The 21,661-nt window shown below is 38.9% G+C and overlaps 1 protein-coding gene across 4 annotated transcripts; it reads right to left on the minus strand.

Moving 5' to 3' along the window:
- Window positions 1-3,469: 3,469 nt before the first annotated feature.
- On the minus strand, window positions 3,470-21,607 carry pgap2 (post-GPI attachment to proteins 2). Of its 4 annotated transcripts, XR_015940045.1 has the most exons (8): window positions 21,443-21,594; window positions 18,772-18,909; window positions 18,127-18,292; window positions 16,488-16,737; window positions 16,186-16,292; window positions 8,458-8,566; window positions 6,479-6,620; window positions 5,805-5,934 (listed from the first exon to the last, which is right to left on the minus strand). XR_015940045.1 is itself a non-coding variant. In XM_088639367.1 (7 exons), the coding sequence occupies exons 3-7, from the start codon at window positions 18,289-18,291 to the stop codon at window positions 5,804-5,806; spliced, it is 762 nt and encodes a 253-aa protein (XP_088495493.1). In that variant the 5' UTR covers window position 18,292; window positions 18,772-18,909; window positions 21,500-21,607; the 3' UTR covers window positions 3,470-5,803. The 4 variants fall into 4 exon arrangements, 3 of the variants coding, with proteins under 3 accessions (XP_088495493.1, XP_088495492.1, XP_088495491.1); XM_088639367.1 differs by lacking the exon at window positions 6,479-6,620 and having other exon boundaries at window positions 3,470-5,934; window positions 21,500-21,607; XM_088639366.1 differs by lacking the exon at window positions 6,479-6,620 and having other exon boundaries at window positions 3,470-5,934; window positions 16,198-16,292; window positions 21,443-21,593.
- Between the last annotated feature and the right edge of the window lie 54 nt (window positions 21,608-21,661).

Raw genomic sequence — 21,661 nt, forward strand, 5'->3', positions numbered from 1 at the left:
TGCTGCCATAACGTAGTCTTTTCCAATTCTGATTGGGAAGAATACAGGTGGCAAACATTCCCCTCTGTGCTCTACAAGAGATTTTGTATCAGTCCTATTTCTCTGTCTCACTCTGACCGTGACCAGTTTAGTCAACAAAAAACCCCTGTGCCTGATGTCTCAGCATACCCCAGTCACAGTGCCTGCCTTTTCTCAAAGGAAAATGGAGGAGTTTTTAATGGCTGAAAGAATCTGGATGTTGTGAGATAACATCAGCACAGAACTTCCATTCCTGTCTGGTTTTCTTACATCAATTTAGAAGCTGTGTCCTCAGGGTCCATGGATAAGAGTTTCTGCTGGAGTTCAATTCTTTTCCTAAGATAAAGTACCAACAGAACGCTAGGCCTTTTAGTGCAAAGATTTTAAGAAGTCCTAATCTGTCAGTTGCTTCCGTTTGTTCTAAATGTAGATCCCAGTGTGTTAAGATTATACAATTGGTGTCGGATCAAGATGATGAAGATCACGCAGTCCTGGGACTTGCTTAAAATGAGACAAAGAGAACAAACTGAATCCTGTATTTGAATATAACAGTGTTATTTAATAGAGGCTTTGAATAAGAAGTACAATTAGACTCCCACATGGACCAATCAAAGTCTTAAACTTGATGGAGATGACCAATTATTTGGCAACAAAAAAAGTCCAGCTTCCAACATTTCCTCGAGCACCCTGGGCTGATATGACAAAAGTAGCTTGTGATTCAGCTTTCCTTGGAAAACTGCTTTATAGGCAGAATCACTTCAAGGATGGAGGGAAACATGAGCATACGCACACCAGCTTACTTGATAATGCTAGCAAGCAATTTATAGACACTGTGTAACAATTTGAACAATGAAAATACATGGTTTTTCCTGCCTCCGTGCAGAACTCAGTGAAGCAATTCCAGCCTATCCAGCACCACACGTACTGTTGTGTTGATGAAAGTATTTCCCATGGCATTTACAAACTATTCTCATTTAACAGATAGTGGACTTTGCATTGAACAAGCTGAAGTAGTGTATATTTTACAGCACTGTTTCTGCAGTACTGTACTTTAAGTGTGTTTGTAGTGTTTCTGTGTGCTTGTATTTACTCCCTGCTTTAATAACATTTTTATACAGCAAACTCAAAATATATACACAACACCCAAAAAACATTTTTATTTAAAATGAGCTGCTCTGAGAAACTTTGATGAGACAATTTGGCAGTTTTTGAAAATCTGGCCACTCCTTTACTCCTAGGGTGCTGGATAATTGATAATCTACCACAACAGTTTACCTACCTTATTGCAAATAAAGGAACAAACATCTTCCCTATGGCACAGACTCTGTCAGCTTATTGTACGGTCCTACCTAGGTGTAAGGCACACCAAAGATTTCATAATACCAAGCAAGAAATTATAATACCACCCCTCCGTGTTTTCTAAACAAAATTATGGTGATTGGTGTGTGCACTAGGCCAGTTACCCTGGAACAGAAAGCACATTTAAAATGATATGATCTTTCTTAACGTAACCCAGGGCTTGTTTGCAGCATCCCCAAACCAGCTTGCAAACAGTTCCTCAGTTCTTGAACTGAGAATTAGCAAGATCGGCACCGGAATTGACAAGCTGGTTGCACAGAGGTACTTATTCAGTACAGGCTAGAGAGATGGGTTAGAGCTGAGATGTGGAGGAAGTGACAAAGTTCAAGGACAGATGTACAGTGCATGAAACAGAAAGTGGTGTGTACTAACCCACGGGTAGAATTGCAAAGGACAAGCACCTCACACCTCCTACAGTATTCGTCTCCCTTATTTGCCTGAGAATCATTTGACAGTAAAATTAGGGAAGCAAACCTCATGCCGCACAGCAAATCCTGTAAAAGAGATAACGTCCCTTTTACTAATGAGGCAGGCCCCCACCTCTCCACTATAAGAATAATTTGACAGTAAAATAAGTTATTAATACCTCTGTGAGATGGCACAAACTGTGGAAACAACAGAACCCTCTTTGTTTGTCTTCTTGCTTGGCTTCTTACAAAAAGTGAAACTTTGTTTTTCCCCATTTTCATTCACGTTGGAATCAAACTGTGAGTTTCTTGTGCTGTAAATTTTTAACCATCCAGTATGCGTTGGGTGAGAGTCCACAAGAGACTACCTTGTTCAAATTCAAATCATACGGTTCTACAAAATGTTAAAATACTGAAATGTGAAAGGTACACCTTGCCGCAGGAAAAAAGGAGGCACAGCAACCAATTTTTTAACCTCTCTGAAAAAACTGTTCTAAAGATCCATTAAATGTAAATGTGATAACCCACAATGCCATTATGTGTTCGCTTTTTAATAAACATGCATGATCACACGAGTCTTTTGGTGTAAGTTACTGCTTTTTTTCTCCTAACCTATTCCTAGTAATTCAAATCTTATGGAATTTGTGGCAACAAACTTGGGTGGAAATTCGGCAAACTCAAAACGTAGTAAAACCATGAAATCACGGCTTAGATTTTGCTTTTTCTCTCCTTTTTGTTTGAAGTCTGGTAATAAAGAACAGTCTGTTTAATCCACAAAGAGGAAGGCATCAGTGCTGTAACTTTGATTCAGGCCAGTATTTCTGGAAAACGCTTCTAGACGGTGAACTCTTAATGGGGCATTTTTTGCAAAAGCCGTGAAACATACTTTGCCATAAATATGGAGAGACTAAAGTGTCAAGGCAGAGTGCTACAGCATAGATGGCCGTGTGCAATGGGTCTGGAATTTGTTCCAATGACCCTGTCGAGCTGGAGCAGGATGAGGGGCGAACAAGCTAAAGAGGACAGGAATGCCTGGGATTCCATGGTGGGCTGAGGCGGAATCAGTGGGGGGTGGCCATGCCCGAGAAATGAACTCCCTGGTCCTGCCTGAATGGTCTGTGTGGGCCCTAGCCAAAAGTGGAGAGCCCCCTAACTCTTCCCCCGCTGCAATCACTCTGCCGTATGAAAACGCCCCCCCTGTCTGGCTGCTCCAATAGACAGCACACTCAAAAGAGTACCTGAAAAGCAGTGCCTCCTATGGCTAGTTCAGTGGCTGGGCTCTAACAGCTGAACATAATTCATTTTCACAGAAGTGCACAGCTGGGAATAAATCTGGGAATAAAAAAAAAACCAAAACAACTCACAAGATGAGTTCCAGGTCTTTCACTCGACCTATATTTAGACTGCTCAAAATAAGAGGTCAAGTGTTTCCCTGCGAAAATGCTGCAATTGGTGAAGTCCAATTTTTCAGAGATGAACAGCCATCAGAGAAACACGTTTGATCCTTTTTGAATCCAGGCCACATCGGTTTGTCCAAGCAGCCATTGCCAGGGGGGTATTCAATCAAACGGATAACAGTAGTACAACAGTACTGATTAATATCTGTGGAAACAGGGCGATGTACCCCGCAACACAAAGTAAGTGACACTCATGGCAAACAAAATAATTACATCACTCACTTAACATAAAAGTCAGGTGCATTTAATAACAGACAACCCTGTGCTGGTTAACAAATTACATTTGTAGATTACCTTCATTTTGACATAAGATATACTTCAAACGTACAACCGAACAATGAAGATTAATTTACCTTGAAATGATTTTGTATGAAGATATTTATTTAATTGTCCACTATAGCACATTGGCCTTAAAAGCACAATCCTACTGGAGCCACAATCACAAAAACAGCAGCTGACAATGAATCAAGACAGGAAGCGTCATCATCGTCTGAAAAGGCAACAGATTATTTCAAACATTTCTAGCCAAAATCTCCTCCATAATCTGTGTTAATACTGACATTGAGTAATGAACCTATGAATTTACAAGTTAATTGTGTAGTATCCATCCCAAGAGAAATAACTGAAACTAAAAACATTCTGAATTAAGGTTTATGGATACACCTCAGGAATTACAGTACCTACCTACTTCAGGGAATTACTAATCTAGCCTTTGCCTGAACAATTTTCACTACAATCTCACTTATATACATAACATCCAGGCACCAGTAGGTGACGGTATTTAAATTAAAAAAATAAATCTGTAAATAAGCACATACGACAACAGTCAGCCTTACTACTTTCTTTCTTTGGCAGGGGAATCGCCTCACAAAACTTGAAAAGAACTGATTATTTAACAGGAAATCAAAATATTTTTTAGAAAGAACAACCCAGTAGCATTATTTTTTAATTTCATATGGTGTTATTTAAAAATAAAAAGTCATACAGATTTCAAGTTTGTGTTGCAGGTTATGATGTCAAAGAGCCCTCTTGGGATTTAATGTGCATTTTGACAGGAATGTCCTCACACGAGGAGTCTTTTCTGTTCAGCAATTTTCTCATCTTGTTTGATGAGAAAACCGACACAAAGAGCCTTAATTATCCTTTATAAAGGAGATCCTTGAGGCAATTAAGAGTGAGACAGAGAGTATGATACAGGGAGCTGTTAAAATGGATTTCACAGTATCCACTGCAGTACAACATTTATAACTCTGTGAAATAAAATGTGTATTTCAATAGTTGTGCCCCCAAAAGACATTGGTCTTAAAACCCCTAAACAATTCTAAAACTTTAAAACGTTCACAGTACAGAATTAAAAAACAAACCACCAACAGCAATACAAATAACCAATTTCCTGAGATTTACAAAACTACAGCAGACATCCATGTTATAGCTTAAACATTTGCAAAGAAAAACGGCATTTGTATGTAGACTTGAGGGATGCTGGGATATAGTACCTACTCTATGGGGCAGTAGCAACTTATTTAAACCATTAACGGATTCTAGCAACAGGAGATCAAGAATACAATGCAATAGAATACGGGACTTTCTGACTATCAAATCAAGATCTGAAGTTTTAGACCTTCAATAGAATCAGGTACCTCAAGAGGCCTGTGTTCTACATAATGTAGACAAAGTGGATTGCTCTGGTCTAAGAGAAGTCAGTCATAAGTATTTTGAGAGCAGGTAGACCTGAAAGATGACAAACAGATCGCGCAACTTCACCCCAGTAAGCTCTGTGCCATTCGGGAAAGAGAGAGGTTTTAAATGCAAATGAATGAGTCAATGACACATGGGACATGAATTTTTTTACAGTATGTGGTGAAAAGGCAAACACTGAAACACAGGACTGCCATGGAGAAATATGAGCGGATAGAAAAAGAAGGTGCATCAAGTGTAGTTGCATTATGCAAAGGCACGAACACAGAGAGGTTTGTGAGACTGTCATAAAGTGAAAAAGCATTCCTAACATCAATGCAGTTATCAGGCCTGTGGGGACTGAGTGGTCAAGTTAGTCTGCAGAAGAGCTACAAGACATTATGTCTAGTTTTTCCGAAAGTGAAGGAATCCTCGTTTAGTCCTTTTTCAGATTAAAACAAAGAAATTATTTAAGTGCACAGTTAGTCTCACTTCACATGTTGTTGCACTGTTGCTTTTCCAGGTAGAAGTGACGAATGGGCACACCATTAAAACTGTACTTTTCTGGTGCCCCATACTTAAAATCGGCCTAGTGGTGTGCAGATCAATCCTGAACTATTCTTATTCGTATTCCAATACTTGCCTAAGCACTGATCTTTCTGGTGGGTCAAAGTGAGCCTGTTTGTGCATTTAACAAGGTTTTCTGTGTTATGTATCAGCTGAAGTTTGAAATGACCAGTGACTCATTGTGCTTTAAAGGAATATATGAAAAAGCTCTTCCTCTGGTATCTTCCTCATTGTGCCAGTTACTTGGGAAGTGTTCTGAGGATTCTGAAAGGAACAGCTGACGTCCTCCATCCAGCTGTCTTGGCCTCGGAGGTTCTGTCAGAAGCGCTTGCTCTCTGGTGGGGTGACAACCATCACGTCTTTGTTTCCAAAATCCCAGTACGCTGTCAAATGGAACGCCATGTTGGAGAAGACCACGAAGTACTCACAGAAAGCAAAACAGGTGTAAACTAATGAAGAGAGGAGACAAAACAGAAGACATTGTAGCTGAAACAAGTGGGACCTATTTGGCCATAAGTATAAACAAGCTTCATTAGATAATTTACAGTCTTTCTCTAATTAAATATGCTCCTGTATGTCTTACAACATTGGTCTCTTGGTGTCATAAGTCTGCCACTAATTCTAATCTTTTAACGATTGAAGCCCTTAAAGATTCTTGTGCTGCCACTGAGTTTGAGATACAACTTTTTTAAAACGCAAAGCCTCACATTTTTTAGTATACAGGTTTTGGATATTGAATAAATGTTTTTGGCATAATTTGTGCTTAACTGTCATTCATGACAGACTGATGAACTCAACTGACTTTGTTGTGTAAGCTCTAAATCACCTCATTCGAGAGAGAGCTGACTGGGCACTGGTAATGAGGTGATTTAACCTACTGAATGTTAACCCTGTTAGAAAAATACAGAAAGCAACCACTATGCCCTGTTAATCAAGAGAATAATAATAATAATAATAATAATAATAATAATAATAATTGCTTAATTAATAAACACTTATATAGCGCTTTTCTGGACACTCCACTCAAAGCGCTTCATGAGTAATGGGGACTCCCCTCCACTACCACCAATGTGCAGCATCCACCTGGATGATGCGACGGCAGCCATAGCGCGCCAGAACGCTCACCACACACCAGCTATCAGTGGGGAGGAGAGCAGAGTGATGAAGCCAATTCATAGATGGGGATTATTAGGAGGCCATGATTGGTAAGGGCCAATGGGAAATTTGGCCAGGACGCCGGGGTTACACCCCTACTCTTATCGAAAAACGCCCTGGGGTTTTTAATGACCACAGAGAGTCAGGACCTCGGTTTTACGTCTCGTCCGTAGGACGGCGCCTGTTTACAGTATAGTGTCCCTGTCACTATACTGGGGCATTAGGACCCACATGGACCGCAGGGTGAGCGCCCCCTGCTGGCCCCACTAACACCTCTTCCTGGTCTCCCATCCAGGTACTGACCAGGCTACCACCTGCTTAGCTTCAGTGGGTTGAACACTGAGCAACACACTCATCTCATCACTATGCTCAAGGCTGCACTAAGTCAGTACACCGTCACATCCCTCCTGGGCTGTTCAAGGTCAGCGACTTCTGACATAGCAAGAGTCATTGTCATACTCAATCTTCTTGGTTGTTTTTTATACTGCCAGACCCACTGCATCAGCAACACCAGGTTGCAAAACGCATGCTTCGGCAGCTCAGCTGGGAGGTGCAGGCCAGATAACCATCCTGGGGCCCAGTGTTCACCAATATTCATCAGTACAACAGAATGAGCTGAGCAACCAAATGGTGATGCATCACCAAAGCGTGCATCACAAACCTACAGTTTGCACTGCTTCCGTTGGTGATCATACAAACCTATGGCTTTCACAGTAGACCCTATATACAGTGTGTAAACACACATTCCTACAGAGCCCTCCACAGCTGGAAAAAGGAAATCCTTTTTACTCTTTAAGGCTGTTTGATGTCATCAAAGACAACAGCACTTCATTTAAGATGAACTAAGGAAGACACAAGGAGAATTCACTAACAGAATCTTAAAAAGTTACTGTCATCCGAAAATATCCTCAGACACATTTGTAGTCTGTATGCATGAAAAGTATGTCCTCAACAGCAGAGTCACTGACCAATAGAAACGTTTCTGGGAGAAACCACAGAAACCAAATCTCTGACACACAATTCTAATTATTGCTCTTCAATGCTAAAAAAGCCTACCTGTAAGTAAACTATTATACTTCAATATATACGGTCTTGTTCTGGTTTGACAATGAATACAAAAATCTTCCAAGTTATGTTTCTTATCTATCAGATTAAACAAATATTGACATCATACTGTAACTGATATGAGATCTGTACCGACCTGATAACCGCACTACCTCTGACCACAAGTTGAACTAGAGAATTTATTTCCTTATAAAACCCAGGTGAGAAACTAGATGAGGTTATAGAAAAACCATTCAAAGAACATCTTTTAAGCCTTCACATAATTCCCCCTGCAGCCTATACGGATATGGGTAAATGAATATGATTGTGATTTGCTAACAATCAATTCGGGAAAGAGGTCACAAGAGGGTTATTGAAAAGGGAAACACATTAAAAGCAGATACAGCAGTTCAAGCCATCTATGGTCAGCTCTGGAATTCTAACCCTAAGGATATTAAAGAGTCACCATCCCTAAACTCTTTCAAATCTAGACTCAAAACCTTCTTCATTAGAAGGGCCTTTACATACAGTAGCTGGTTCTTATTTACCTCTCTATTCAGTACCTCCAACTACTTTCCCCTCATTGTGTATATCTTGTGTATTTGTTTTGTTTGAGAAGTCACCTTTAAATGTGCTATATAAAATAGCAAAATATGTTACACACATAAAATACAATTATAATAACATGCAGGTACACATTTAAGAGTTGACACAAGGAACTGGAGAACAAAAGTCAGAAAACAGGAGGCTAGTACATTCTCCTACACACTCACTGCCTGGTTCGCAGTATCTGTTATGCCGGACATAGAAGTAACCAGCAATGATGCACAGAATCAAGTTGAAGAAGAAAAGGCGAATCTTCCTCTTGTAGGACGTCTGCTCCTGTAACAAGAAAACAATGTTGCATCACTGAGTACTGAGTACATACAACCAGATCTGTGATATGAGAAAGAAATATGTACAAGTATATGAACAAGCTGACTTCAGGTAGATTCAGGTAGAAAATAAATAAAGTGTATTTTACTCAGATGTGTTTCAATACAGTTTCATCTGTATTTGTTATAGAACAATTAGAATCTTATGGTTCTAAGCTAAGGAGTTGTTTTCTTTTTTTGTTGTTTGACTGTCTTGAACACAAAAATACCCACTAACAATATTTATAATTCCGAATGTTGTTTCTTCCATAAGACACATGAGTGAGAAGAGAATGTTAATACAACAGAGCAACACTGCAATGTGGCTTTCAGAAGTATTAACTAAAGAAGCCACAGAATCATAGGCTCTCTTTTAGAAATACAATTTATAAATAGACGCAGCATGTAGCGTGTGAAATATATGCGTAGAAGCAGCCACTTACAGCCAAACACCTCAAATTGTACTTCAGTCCCACCCACAATCTTAGCCCCTTTTAAATTCAAACGACTTAATTTCTTTCTCTAACAGTACTGCTAGCTCAGCAAGCTAATGTTCACTTTGGAATTCAACTGAACAAGACCTGCTGTTGTAACTTCACAACAACACGGTAACATCTGACAGCAGCTTAAGATGAGATACCTCGAAGGGTACTATATATAAAAAAGAGGCTGTTCAACACAACCTTAAGAGAAAACTAGGGACCCTTCTACATGATGTTTCTTGTTGAGCAGCACCAAAAACATACAAATGTTGATTTTAGTGGCCCATAAGGACCATGTTTATATTTTAGTGTGTTTTCTATAGTTATAGGTCCACAAGTACAGTGTGACTGTTAAATAATCAATAACTGCTACATTAAAAAAGCACATATTATTGTGCCCTATCTGTTATTATAGGGCTACCTTGGGGACTGTTAGCCACACTGATACAAAAGGCTCCTGGTTTCTTGGTAATTCTGTGTTTAAAAAAAACAACAAAATTTCTTAAGAAAATAAATAAACCAAATGCATATCTTCAAAGGCAAGGTAATCCAAGCTCAGCACTGACCAAAGAAGCACATTGGACTGTGTAACAGGTCCCAAACGGTTACAGACCTACATTGCAGAGCAACAGCAGTAATAAATGCAATCTCAAAGGATGTTTCGTGCCATACTGAGTCATTCTTGCACACATCAGATGCAGTGAAACCTGACATTTGCACCTTGCAACCTTTATTGAGAAATAGATGTTTACGTTGTGATGCAGTACCGCAGAAATAAGAAATGACATAAAAGAGCCTTGCTTTCCCCTTCAGCCACTTCCCAAAGAGATACAGTAACTCACCTATCACTGGAACTGTGTGCCTCACTCAACTAACCTCTAGAAGTACCAATCATATCTGTACAAATTAAGCTTGTCACAATCTGGTAGGAGTGTTTAATTCTATTCTACTTCAATTTCTGGGGTTTCTTCTGAGATTCGTTCTTGGTGTTTGGCACCAGTATCTCCTGTGGTTTTCATTATAGTTGAGCTCTCAATTAAATACACTGCTCTACTCATTTACTTAAATAGATCATTTAGACTGTTTTCAACTCCAAACAATGCTACAGAGTTCATGTAATTCATGAATTTTTAATCTAATTTTTAACTAATGAATCTCACTTTCTAGGCTAACAACAATACAGCAAATTATATACAGCTTAATTAGGGGTTCAATGTTGCTTTTTGAGTGCTCAGGTGGACCAAAAATTAAAACACAATGGTGTGCATTGTCTTTTCAAAGCCTGCCCTAGACCATTAGTCATTATGACTTATTGAACTCATCCCAGAGATCCTTTTAAAAAGATTTTATAAAGCAGACTGTGAGGAAGGGAAGTGAGAAACAGAATTAGCATTGCCTAATGAGTTCTATTGGTTAAAACCATGAGCACTTCCTCACTTCATATCTTCTCACAAGCTTCTCACAATTCTATTCTAGAATTCTTTTTTGCTTGGTCAGTTAGAACAGATAACTGGAGAAGACAATGGAGAACTAACATGAGCACAGAGGGAGGAGACTAAAAAAAGAACATGGAGTGATGGGAAGTTCTCTTTTAATGACAGTTTTCAGGATGTTTCTGGAGTATGAAGTAACAGATCAGATACTAATTTCAACAAAATGGGCTTTTCACGAAAAACTAGGGCACAATCAACTCAAAAAAGCAGTCATCTCAAGACCTTTAAGGGATGCCACAGTAGCTATAGGGTGCTAAGGTTTTCTTAAAATGAAGAGGACGTGTTAAATAAGGAGTCAGCTGATCCTTATCTTAGGCTAATCTGTTATTGATGGCCTATCACACATTTCCTGAAATTCAGTGGCAAACCAAATAATTCAGCTCTTCAAATCTGTGAAGTGACATGAGAGAAGATATGTAGTATCATTACAAGATTACGAGAAACATTTGAAAAACAAGCCTTGTGGGACATTTCCCCTCACCCGTTACCCAAACAAGAGACAAAAAATGAAGGGATAAAATAATTATGATGTAGTAATAAAATAGATACAATTTTTAGTGGTATAACATTAACAGGTTTTCAGGGCTTTTTGTTTTACATGTTTTAGCAGCATTCACATGGTAATTTTGCATGTACAATATAAGCCATTCTTCCCTTTGAGTGCTTAGCATATATGCAGCAGGTTTTAAAAAGCATTACATAAAAAAATGTTTTTTCTTCCATGCTTTTACTCTAAAGTAACAGAGCTATCAAACTGTAACTGTGGTTCAAAGATCAAATATAATATTTAATATTTTTTTCCTGCATGTGTTCACAAGAATAAGCCAGTTGGAAGCCAAAAAGAAGACAAAATTAGGGCAGTAAGAGCAAGCTGGGAGAGGTTGGGTTTCACTTCTGTATGGCAGCCAGACAAGCACAGGAAGTCAGTGTTTCTCAGTGACACCAGTGCTCTGGCTCAGCGAGTATAAATACAGCCTGTGGCTTCCTGACACTCAAAAGTCTCAGCCGTAACTCTGCCCCCACATTAAACTAAACGTGGAGTGTTCAGCATTGAAACTGCTGGCAATGTCTGAAATGTACAACTGACCACAGGCACAGCAAACTTTTTTATGGTTTTATTAGTTACACTGCTGCTTCACTCAATTTAGAAATCATTGCACAATTCCAGATTATTCAATCGTTCACATCCCGCTTCTTTATTTGACTTAAGTCAAACAATTTGTGTGGTAGGTCTAATGTCAAATCAAATATTTTGAACCTGGCCTTACTTTCTTTTTGCTTCTTTATACGAATCAACATATAAGATCCACTGTTGAATGTTTGGCTACACGTTAAATGGGTTACTACAGGAAACCTTAGTGCTATGTACCAGAGATGGAAGCAGAAGTGAAAAACATACTATAACAAGTGCCTTGACCATACAGTGTGCAAGCCTGTTAACGTCTAAAGTGTATAGTCATGATAAGAGAGAAGCTGCTCTGTACCAGTTGCTTATCAAAAGGAAGCAACACATTTTAGACTGACTATAATTGTGAACCTGAGAGTGATGAAGCTCCTCCTATGGATCTGTAAAAAGCTGACATCATTAAATGCTGTCATTTCAACAGATGAATTAGCTCTTATTCTGAGGAACACAGAAGATTTACAAAGAGCCTTAACACAGCAGAAGCAACCCAGAACCTCATAATGCCAAAAATAATTAAAAAATGACCTCAGTGAATGTCACAATAACCATTTTTTGGTTTCATTAAATTTAGCTGATTCAAATCAGGGTCAGTCTTTCAATACTATTTGGGAAAAGCCTTTAGCAGATTCTTTTCTCTGCTTTGATGAAACGTTTGATGAAAGCAGATGCACTACACAAAACGTATTAGTGGAGTTTATCAGTGTGGGAGCAAGCTTTCATCACCAAGCCTCTGACCACACTGACTGCTGAGACAGAGCTTTCTGTATGAATGTAGTGGAAAGCTAAAACTCAGCAGAAAAGTAGCACTTCCTCAAAGAGTGTGAAAAGGTGAAAGTACACAGAACTACCTTTGCCTTCTTTACAAGCAGACAGCAGGACCGGTCTGCAATGGGCGGATGTTTTGTGGGTATAGTGGGGACCTCAAGAGACTGTGCGCTCACCCTGGACTCAATCTCAACAAGGCCACTTGACTGAGGCCTGCCAAACCCTCGCCAAGCCTCCCTCCCCCACTAAGTAAGTCAAAAACAGATATTCTCACCTGACTAAATTACCTGTCTGCCAAGGCCAGACTGAGATAAAGGGAAATTAGACAATGAAGACTACCAAATTAATTGGTGTAATTCCGTGGTTGAAAAATGTTCAAATAGTTCCTACACAAGGGGTGAACATTCTCATTTCTGTCTTGTTCTAGTTGCAGACTTTGGTGGCAAAACTAAAGGTTGATCGGAAAACAAAAAAGATCATTCATTTAATTTAGTATCAACTCATTTGTATACCCCATTTCAGCACAGCTTTTATTCTAAAAATTTTACTTCAATTAACAAAGGCAACTTTGTTTTTGTCTCAAAGTGACTCTGTAAGGTAACAATTCCAGAGGTGTATTTTATTTTCCTAACAAGGCGTTTAGATTAAGTAGTGGTCACGATACTTTATAACACCTTATTCAATGGAGTACATTTGTTCCACAATGTAAAAACGGTCTGTCAACCCAAACGGAAGCTGATTGCTGAATTAAGCCTTTGATTGAGAAAATTAAGATGGATGTTTCAAACAAAAGCCAACCGCCTCACTCGCTCAAACAGGAAATCTGTTCTACCCCTCCATCAGCACAAATGCACCACTTTTGCAATAAGTACTGTTGTTGCTCAAGCTGTTGCAACACCATGCATTTCAGTTTGCAAAGTTGGAGGAACCGCGGGACCAGGCAGACTCTTCTGTTACTTCACTTGTAGGCGAGTTGATCATGAAAAATAACTCTTTCTCTTCTAATTTTCTTCAAGTTTTATATTCCTACCGATTCTATCCTTCCACCCCACAGAATTTCTCACGTAAACAAGACTGGATACGTCTGGATTGTGATATTCCATACTTCTATTCATTGTCAAACAAGTTTTTTTTTTAAATTAGATGGACAAACGCACAGCTAAGGAAACCAGATCTCGGCTTATACCCCTCAGTTCCGCATCCTTTCTCCTTGAGAGTTTCCAGCTTTTCAACATTTCTTTGCTAACCACTTTAGGACGGTTTGCAAGTAGGCAACAGTGTTATCTTGTTTCTCAACATGTGTATCTGCTTGTAATGTAACTGTGAGTATATTACAAACAGAAAAAAAACATGCTGTATAAAGCAATACTTTTTCATTAATAGGAAAGCAAATACGTCACCTAGAATTGGTCACATATTTACAGAGGAGCACAAGACAACCTTCTACTGACAACACTTATTAACACAAAGCAGAAATTTTCCTATGTACTTACTGCAGATGACTGAAGGAGGAAAATTCACTGTTAAAATGTTATGAACATACAATTCATGTAGTAAACACTGAGTAAACATGGAAAATGTTCTTACTGCTAATGCAACAAATGCACCACTCTTTGTGAACGTCATGGCTAATATGACACTGGGCTTGTTTGCAAGCTCATCATTTTGGCATCAGTATATAAAAGACACGCAGATTTTCCTTTTTACAACACACTTCGATTTAATGAGGCTTCATAGGAAAGCCCTGTCTCTAAACTGTGGGTGACACTGATTGCTATCGAATATAACTCATTCTTCACACTATACCAACGTATGAAAATCACCACACTTTACATGTGTATCTGAATGAATATTCACATAAAGGTGGGTGGAGCTTTTTTCCGTCCTAATTGAACTTTAAAGAGTATTTTTTGGAATAACAACCTTCAAAGAAAATTGCAGGAGATAATCATCACAGGAAAACACATTGACAGAGTTTGCTTACCTGCAATTTCAAAGCTTTAAAAGTCATTAGGTTAGAGAAGTCCACAGTTCTGAACTACTACAAAACAATGGAATTAATAAAACTCTCACTCTAATGTTCTCATTCAGACATAAGAGCAACCTAGTTGCTTGAGATAATAAAGCTTCTTTTTTAATATAAGAACATAAGCTTTTTTAGGGAAAAAGCACCATAACAGATACATAGAAACAAATAAGCAGCTAGTAAAAGGAAAGCTGTCATAACAACAACGAAATATCCACAGACGTATCTTTAGATACTTTCTCGGAGCATTTCACAGATACCTAAATAAAAAAGGAACTGGATGAAGCACAAACAACAGAGCTGAATATCAGGTAAACCAGATTGTAAAACAGAGAAAGGAACTAACAGATGAACACTGCCACATAGTGGTCACATTGAGAAAATTAGTTTTTTATGTTTACTGTTTTGGCTGCAAAAATCCAGAGCACCCAACAATTCCTTAACAAAATAGATTTGTTTTTGTTTGTGGAAATAAAATGATAGTCAAATGCATTTTCATCACACACAAAAAAAACAACACTTATTTGAATAGCACCTTAGAGTTTTTTTTCCATTTTTAGTCTGTGAAATGGCTATTTCTATTTTTTTCCTGTTGATCGCTGTTACTTTTTGTGAATATTGAATAAACAAAACCTTAATTCTAACCACAGGACAGACTCTACTTTGAACAACAAGGAGTTCTTTAAATCTGAAAGATTTGTCATTTTTCTGTGTTTGCAAGGTCACTGTACCAGCTACAAAAAATATTTTGCCATTTGCCGAATAATTTTGGGATTTTATTGTAGCCCTAAGTGAAATGATCCTTCTGATACTCAGTACAGAATTCATTAAAGTAAATCTGCTTTTTCCTGTTGACACATTAACACATTAAAAACAGCACCCAAGGAAAGTACACCTTCCAGTATACTGGAAGAGTATGAAGAGTATGAAGAGTATACTGAAGAGTATGAGTATACTGAGTATACTGAAGAGTATGAAGTGCATTAATTGTTTAAAGGATATTTAAAAGCCAAGGGAAGGATGAAGCAAGGATAAAAAATACACTGGTGGAGAACATTTGATACAAAACTAAATACATACAGAAAATTACTTAATTAGACAAACATAGCCTCTTCAGAATGAACCTGGTAAAATAGGATTATGTTGTTTCCCTTTCTTCAAAATGTAAGAATTTTATGGGCAGTTGGCCAGTTCAGTTTTGTGTGACTTGATTCTAAGGGAACTCATTCCTAATTTGTCTCGATAGTATAATCCAGATTATAGAGTCCACACCAATTGAGCAGACTTATGTTTACCTGACAAGTGGGTCTTAGCTTGCTCTACAACTCTAGACTTTGAATAAGATAGTGACTACATCATCGGAGAAAAAAAATTATGCTTGTAATATTAAAACGTGGTCACACAATACTTAGAGAAAAGTGAGAAACACATTTGAACAGATCTCCTTGCAAAAAGATAAGAGAATTAAATTTTCATGAAGTACACCTCAATTGTTAACCATTAGACCTGGAAATTATTTTTTCAATCAGAAGTTACACTAGCAGGTATCTGCCAAACAGGTTCCAGGGTTATTCTGAAGAGGTCCATCTTCTACACAGATAATGAATAAGGAGGAAAAAGGGGTGATTACTGTACCTCCGGACTTACTGAATACACTTTAATAATCTTCCACAGAAGGCAGGTTACAAGCATGTGTAGGATCGAACTACCGATGAATGTGATAAAGCCATTTTTATGAAGCCCTGTGAAAAAACAGAAAGATTATAAATCAAAATAAATCGTATCGGACATACTCGTGCTGAAAATGGCTAAACATCAGAAATGTAAATCTTGGCATATTTTCTTTTTCTGACAAACAGAACCTTTCTTATTGTTCTCCATGAAAAAGTGCATCCTGTTGATGTCAACAGAAGCATGGCTTGTAAGACAGCACTCACAGTAATTCTCAGATGAACACACATAGGTGAGCAGCAGCAGTCCCAGGTTTTCTAAGATATTCAGTAGCAGGTTCAAGAAGCTCAGGAACTGGTAGATCCGCTGATTTTTGAAACAAATGTTGTAGAAATTCCAGTAGCTCACTGCTGCCAGGAACCTGGGGGCGGCGTGCAGACTGATGCAGAAGCGCCAGATGTAACGCTCTGGTATGAGACTTATGGAAGCACTGATAGAGGGCAGGTAGTTGGGAACCTGTCCCATTCAAAGAAGAAAAAAACATAATTCACATTAATCCTAATCATTCTGCCATAGTGCTTCTCTTCAGTTTGACCCTCACATGTCATAGTGCCCTATCAAGCATTCAAAAGATGTTGCTTTTGACATAGTTCCACGCTGACTTTAACACTTTAACCCTTTTTATGTAATTACTGGCTTTGCACCTCCTGACTGTGTGATGTTTGACCAACCCATATACTGTACATGGTGGGCACACTGAAGCACCATATTCTATATATCTGAGGCCCGTTTTGGAAAACGTATTTTCTCAGAGTCTGGCTTTAACGTAAAAAGAACCATTATAAAGGGAATAGCTAAGCTTTAAATCGTTACATGGACTTCAGCCTCCTGCAATGCAGGCTTACTGGGTAGAAAGACAACTAAGATTAAGGTTTTTGTGTACCAGAACTAATTACAGTTTATGACAAATGGAAAGTTGACCTAAAGTAAAAGAATAAAATACACAAGTGTCCTAGACTTAGAGAAAAAAAATCTCTTACTGCCCTCAGGAAAGTGAGAATCTGGCTAGAGCTGTTATACTACCTATGAATGCTCGAAGCAAAGAAAAAATGCCTGAGTTATGACAATGAAACAAGAAAACTCTAAAATGAGCTTTCAAACTAATAAGGAAAGCAAGCCCAACTGGGGATGTATTCATCCCATACAGAAATAAAAACTTGACAGCATCATCTTGCTACTGTTAAGATTAATTCAACAAGCTAGAATGCATCAAATACCACCTTTGTACAACAGCACATCTAATGTCCTAGAATCTTTGGATACACTTGAAGACTGTAATGTACAGCACTGCAGACATGTTCTGTGAGGTTCAGATACTGTACAGTGATCTCACTGCTCGGTTCATACTGCAGATAGCTCTCATGCAGTGGGCCAACAGGAATGGCTCTGTAATGTCCACAAGTTGAGCCAGATAAACATCATTTTCAGATGTACAGTATGCAGCTCAAGGACACCCTAAGGCACACCTCCAAGCAATATCTCATTTTCTCATAATGCACTTGTAATCCATGCAGAGTGCCTTAAAATGTGCTTGTAACATTAAAACTTGATCACACAATACTAGGTTTAATTTATAATGTTGCTTCAGTTTCTAAATTAGTACTCAGAAATAGACTGCTCCTTAAATTTTGGACACTAATGTAACAGGTGAAGATAAACTACAACGTAACAAATGAAAAGAATTAAAAAATATGGGCTCACTTCAAGTGCTCTCAGGATGCCTGGATACTCAAGCAGAGATACTTTCAAGCAATTATGATGATCTTTATTTGTGTCTTTGTGAAACAGATTACTTGATCTCCACAGGCAGCTTTAAAGACCCAGATGAAGAGCAAATGTGCTCACCTTACAGTGCGTAGCGGTGGAGTCATCGAAATGAAAGATCAGTGAAATGAAGATGCAAAACACGAAGCCGATGAGCGGCAGGCAGACGGTGCCCACAATGAAGGTCGTGAAACGCAGCCGGAAGATCGGGCTATCTCGATCTGGACCAGCAAGCCCCTGAAGCATCCTGCCACAGAGGTATGGACAGTTTGTTAATGTGTAATACTGTGCAGTATTTCATGCATTTATGATGCAATAATAACCAACATGCAGACAACAACTACCTGTAACATTTGTAAGTTGTAAAACATGTAGTACAAAATTGAACACATTAAGTAGCTAGGTGAAATATGTTATCTTAACGAACGTGTAAGTATATATTAAGTAACTGCTCGATCTATTTTTTTCTCGTACATTTCACATATCGACTGCTGCATATATTGTAGTCGTTAATGATACTTTCATTAAGAAGAATAACGAGGAATACATGTACATGACAAATCGTAGAGTAATTTGGATACTCCAAAACACATTCGTATTAAGCAAAACTGTTATGTTATGGCACTGTTCTGGTGTACAATACATTACATAATGTCAAGTACAGTAATTGCTAACTCCATGTTATGGCCTATTCAGACGTTCCAGCCAGGGACTGGAGTTCTGTACCTTATCCGGCAGACAGGCTTGGGAGCCGAAAAAGTCTGGAGCAGAACACGGCCGCCACGGACGCGACAGACTAAGCGATCGCTGAATGAAGCATCATCATGGACACGCACTAGAACAGTGGCAAGTGCAGGTCTGTTTCTATTTGTAATTGCAAAAGAGTCATTGAATGAACACTCAGAGAAAAAAAAAAACAATTTAGGAAGAAACAATATGTGGGTGAATACTCTTCTCCAACAGCTGATCTGTTCCTGGCAAAGCTGGTAGATTTATAAAACCCAAGCGAAATAAAATCAATTGAGTTCGGTTCGTGATGTTGCAGAATGCATGAAACGAAACCTCAGCGTGTCTGTGTGACTGTGACTATGTCCCCGGAAGAAGCAAAGCACTCACACAGGTGTCAGGCTCTTTAAAGAGACAGGCGCCCAAAAGCGGAACGAAATACTCCAACGTTTCTTAACGACGTACAGTACGAGTGCTTGTACTGTACTTCTTTCCCGTCAAAAAGCGAGATGTTGCAAACGTAGAACTAACTTCTACGTATATTGCAATTTACAATCTCCTTTTCCTTTGAATTTTCGACCAAGCCATTTTCTGGCCTGCATTCTAAAAGCAAACTTTTTTTTCGTTTATTGCATTTTGTTACATATTTCATTTCAACATTAACAACACTTACAATTGGACGTATTACTTACATTGCTTGACTCGTTTCTAGAACATGTAACATCCCAGGAGACATGACCTTTTATAAAATTCAGTTTCTAAGAATGTACTGTTTTTGATCCACAAAATACAGATCATCTGCGTGCACAGAAATTCCTATTTATGTTATAGATATATATTGCAAGATTAAAAACTTACTAAAACGGTAAGAGAAGGGAGGTTTATACCCTTTCACATTTTCAAGAAAGAATATAGCATTATTTTATTAAAGAAATTAGAGTTAATATTGATCAAGGTGTTTCATCCAGCCCTCACAGACAAGAGTTTTTTTTAATATGAACAGATTATTTTGGCTTTACTGTACTATTGGTTAATACATCTTTAGAAACAGGTGATCTGTAAGACCCAGGATAGAGACATGTTCTACAGAAAGTGGTTCCCATCCCAGGTCCTGAGACCAGTGTCACTTCTGGGTTTTGCCCAATCCAAGTTCTTAATCACAGGCTAAATTGAGCATATTTTAAAATTTACTTTCAGTTTTTAAAAGGTCAAATGGGATTTGTAATTGGCATTAACACTGTACCTATGTGCCAAAGCTGTGTTGCATGAAATGTACTCAATTAATCCTCTGCTGAAGGAAAAATAAAAGCTCAATGTGAGTGTCTGCTACAGTGTCATTTTCATCTGTGTGTTTTATTAAAAATCAATCACATATTAACACATTGTAGAGAGGCTACTCCATGTTCTGTATGCTGGAGCCGTTGGAAACCATATCCTTCTATATCTCCCGACTGAGTACTGAAATAACCTGAAAGCCTGTGCTTGCAAGCAGAGCAGTTAAAGTCATCAATTAGTACTGAAGATGTGGAGCTTAGCTGGTAGGGAAGCCAGCAGACACATTGGTGCCCCAGGGACAAGGTTTGGGAATTTTGTTCTTCCACATTCCTGGGTCAATACAAAGGGGAAACTCCATTACTTATAGCTGGCAGCTATATCACTCTGCAAATCACAACTGGTAACCCACTAACGCTAAGCAGGTGTGAGCCTGGCCAGTACCTGGCTAGAAGAGGTGTTACTGGGAACAGTAGGGAACACTCACCCTGCGGTCAGGGTGGGTCCTAATGCCCCAGTATAGTGACGGGGACACTATACTGTAAAAAGGTTCCATCCTTCAGATGAGATGTAAAACCTTAATCATAATGACACTTCTTAGTGCTAAAAAAACCCAGGGCATTTTTCAAAAAGATTAAGGGGTATAACCCCATTGATCTGGTTACATTTGCTCCTGGCCTTTAACCAGACACGGTCTCATAAGAATCCCCATCTATGAATTGACCTCATTACTCAGTTCTCTTCCCCCCTGATAGCTGATGTGTGGTGAGCATACTGGTGCACTTTGGCTGCTGTTGCATCATCCAGGTGGGGGCTACACATTGGTAGTGGTGGAGGAGGGAGTCCCCATTACCTGTAAAGCACTTTCAGTGAAGTGTCCAGAAAATGAAAAATACTGTAAGTGGAACTATTGTGTAACTAGTGTAAGTGGGGATTATTATAACTTGCGACTCGTAACATACCCCCAGAAAGCCCACATTTATTTAAAGTTGATGAGAAAATTAAATTTGGGTCTGATTGTCACTCTACTTTTGGAACTTGCTTTACTTTTTGGAATAATTTCCAAAAATGGTACATCCAACCACCATAATGCAAGTACACATTAAAAAATACATTTATCATACAGCTGTAGATAAGGGGAGACTGGTGCTGCCAAGACAGACCCGTGAAAACTGCAGGACTGTAGCCCTCCAGGACCTCAGCGAGGCACAATAGTGTTAGGACATGGGGAACACATGACCAGGGAGCTACGGTATGTTTTTCATAGGATATGGGATCGAAAAAAACTGAAGACCGTTATATAAATCTTGAACAACGTTACAACCCCGCAATTGATCCTATAAAACGGTAGCATCGATCGAAGACTGCAGTAAGACAACTTGCCTCTACTTTTACCCACCCGAATGAAATACAGCGCATTCATCCACCAAGTGAATCACGACTGCGAATGACTCACTATTCAAAAACGGTCGTGACTAGAGGAAGCGACGAATTCCACTCGAGCCACACAGCAACACATGATCACATACGGCAGTCCAGACCCGAACAGATTAAACATCCGTCGTCGTTGCGTAAGCGGCCGGTCGCTGCCAACAGCCAATAAACTGGGACTTCGCTC

Source organism: Lepisosteus platostomus, chromosome 7 (assembly GCF_059453375.1).
Source record: "Lepisosteus platostomus isolate fLepPlt1 chromosome 7, fLepPlt1.hap1, whole genome shotgun sequence".
In the NCBI taxonomy this organism is placed as follows: Eukaryota; Metazoa; Chordata; class Actinopteri; order Semionotiformes; family Lepisosteidae; genus Lepisosteus; species Lepisosteus platostomus.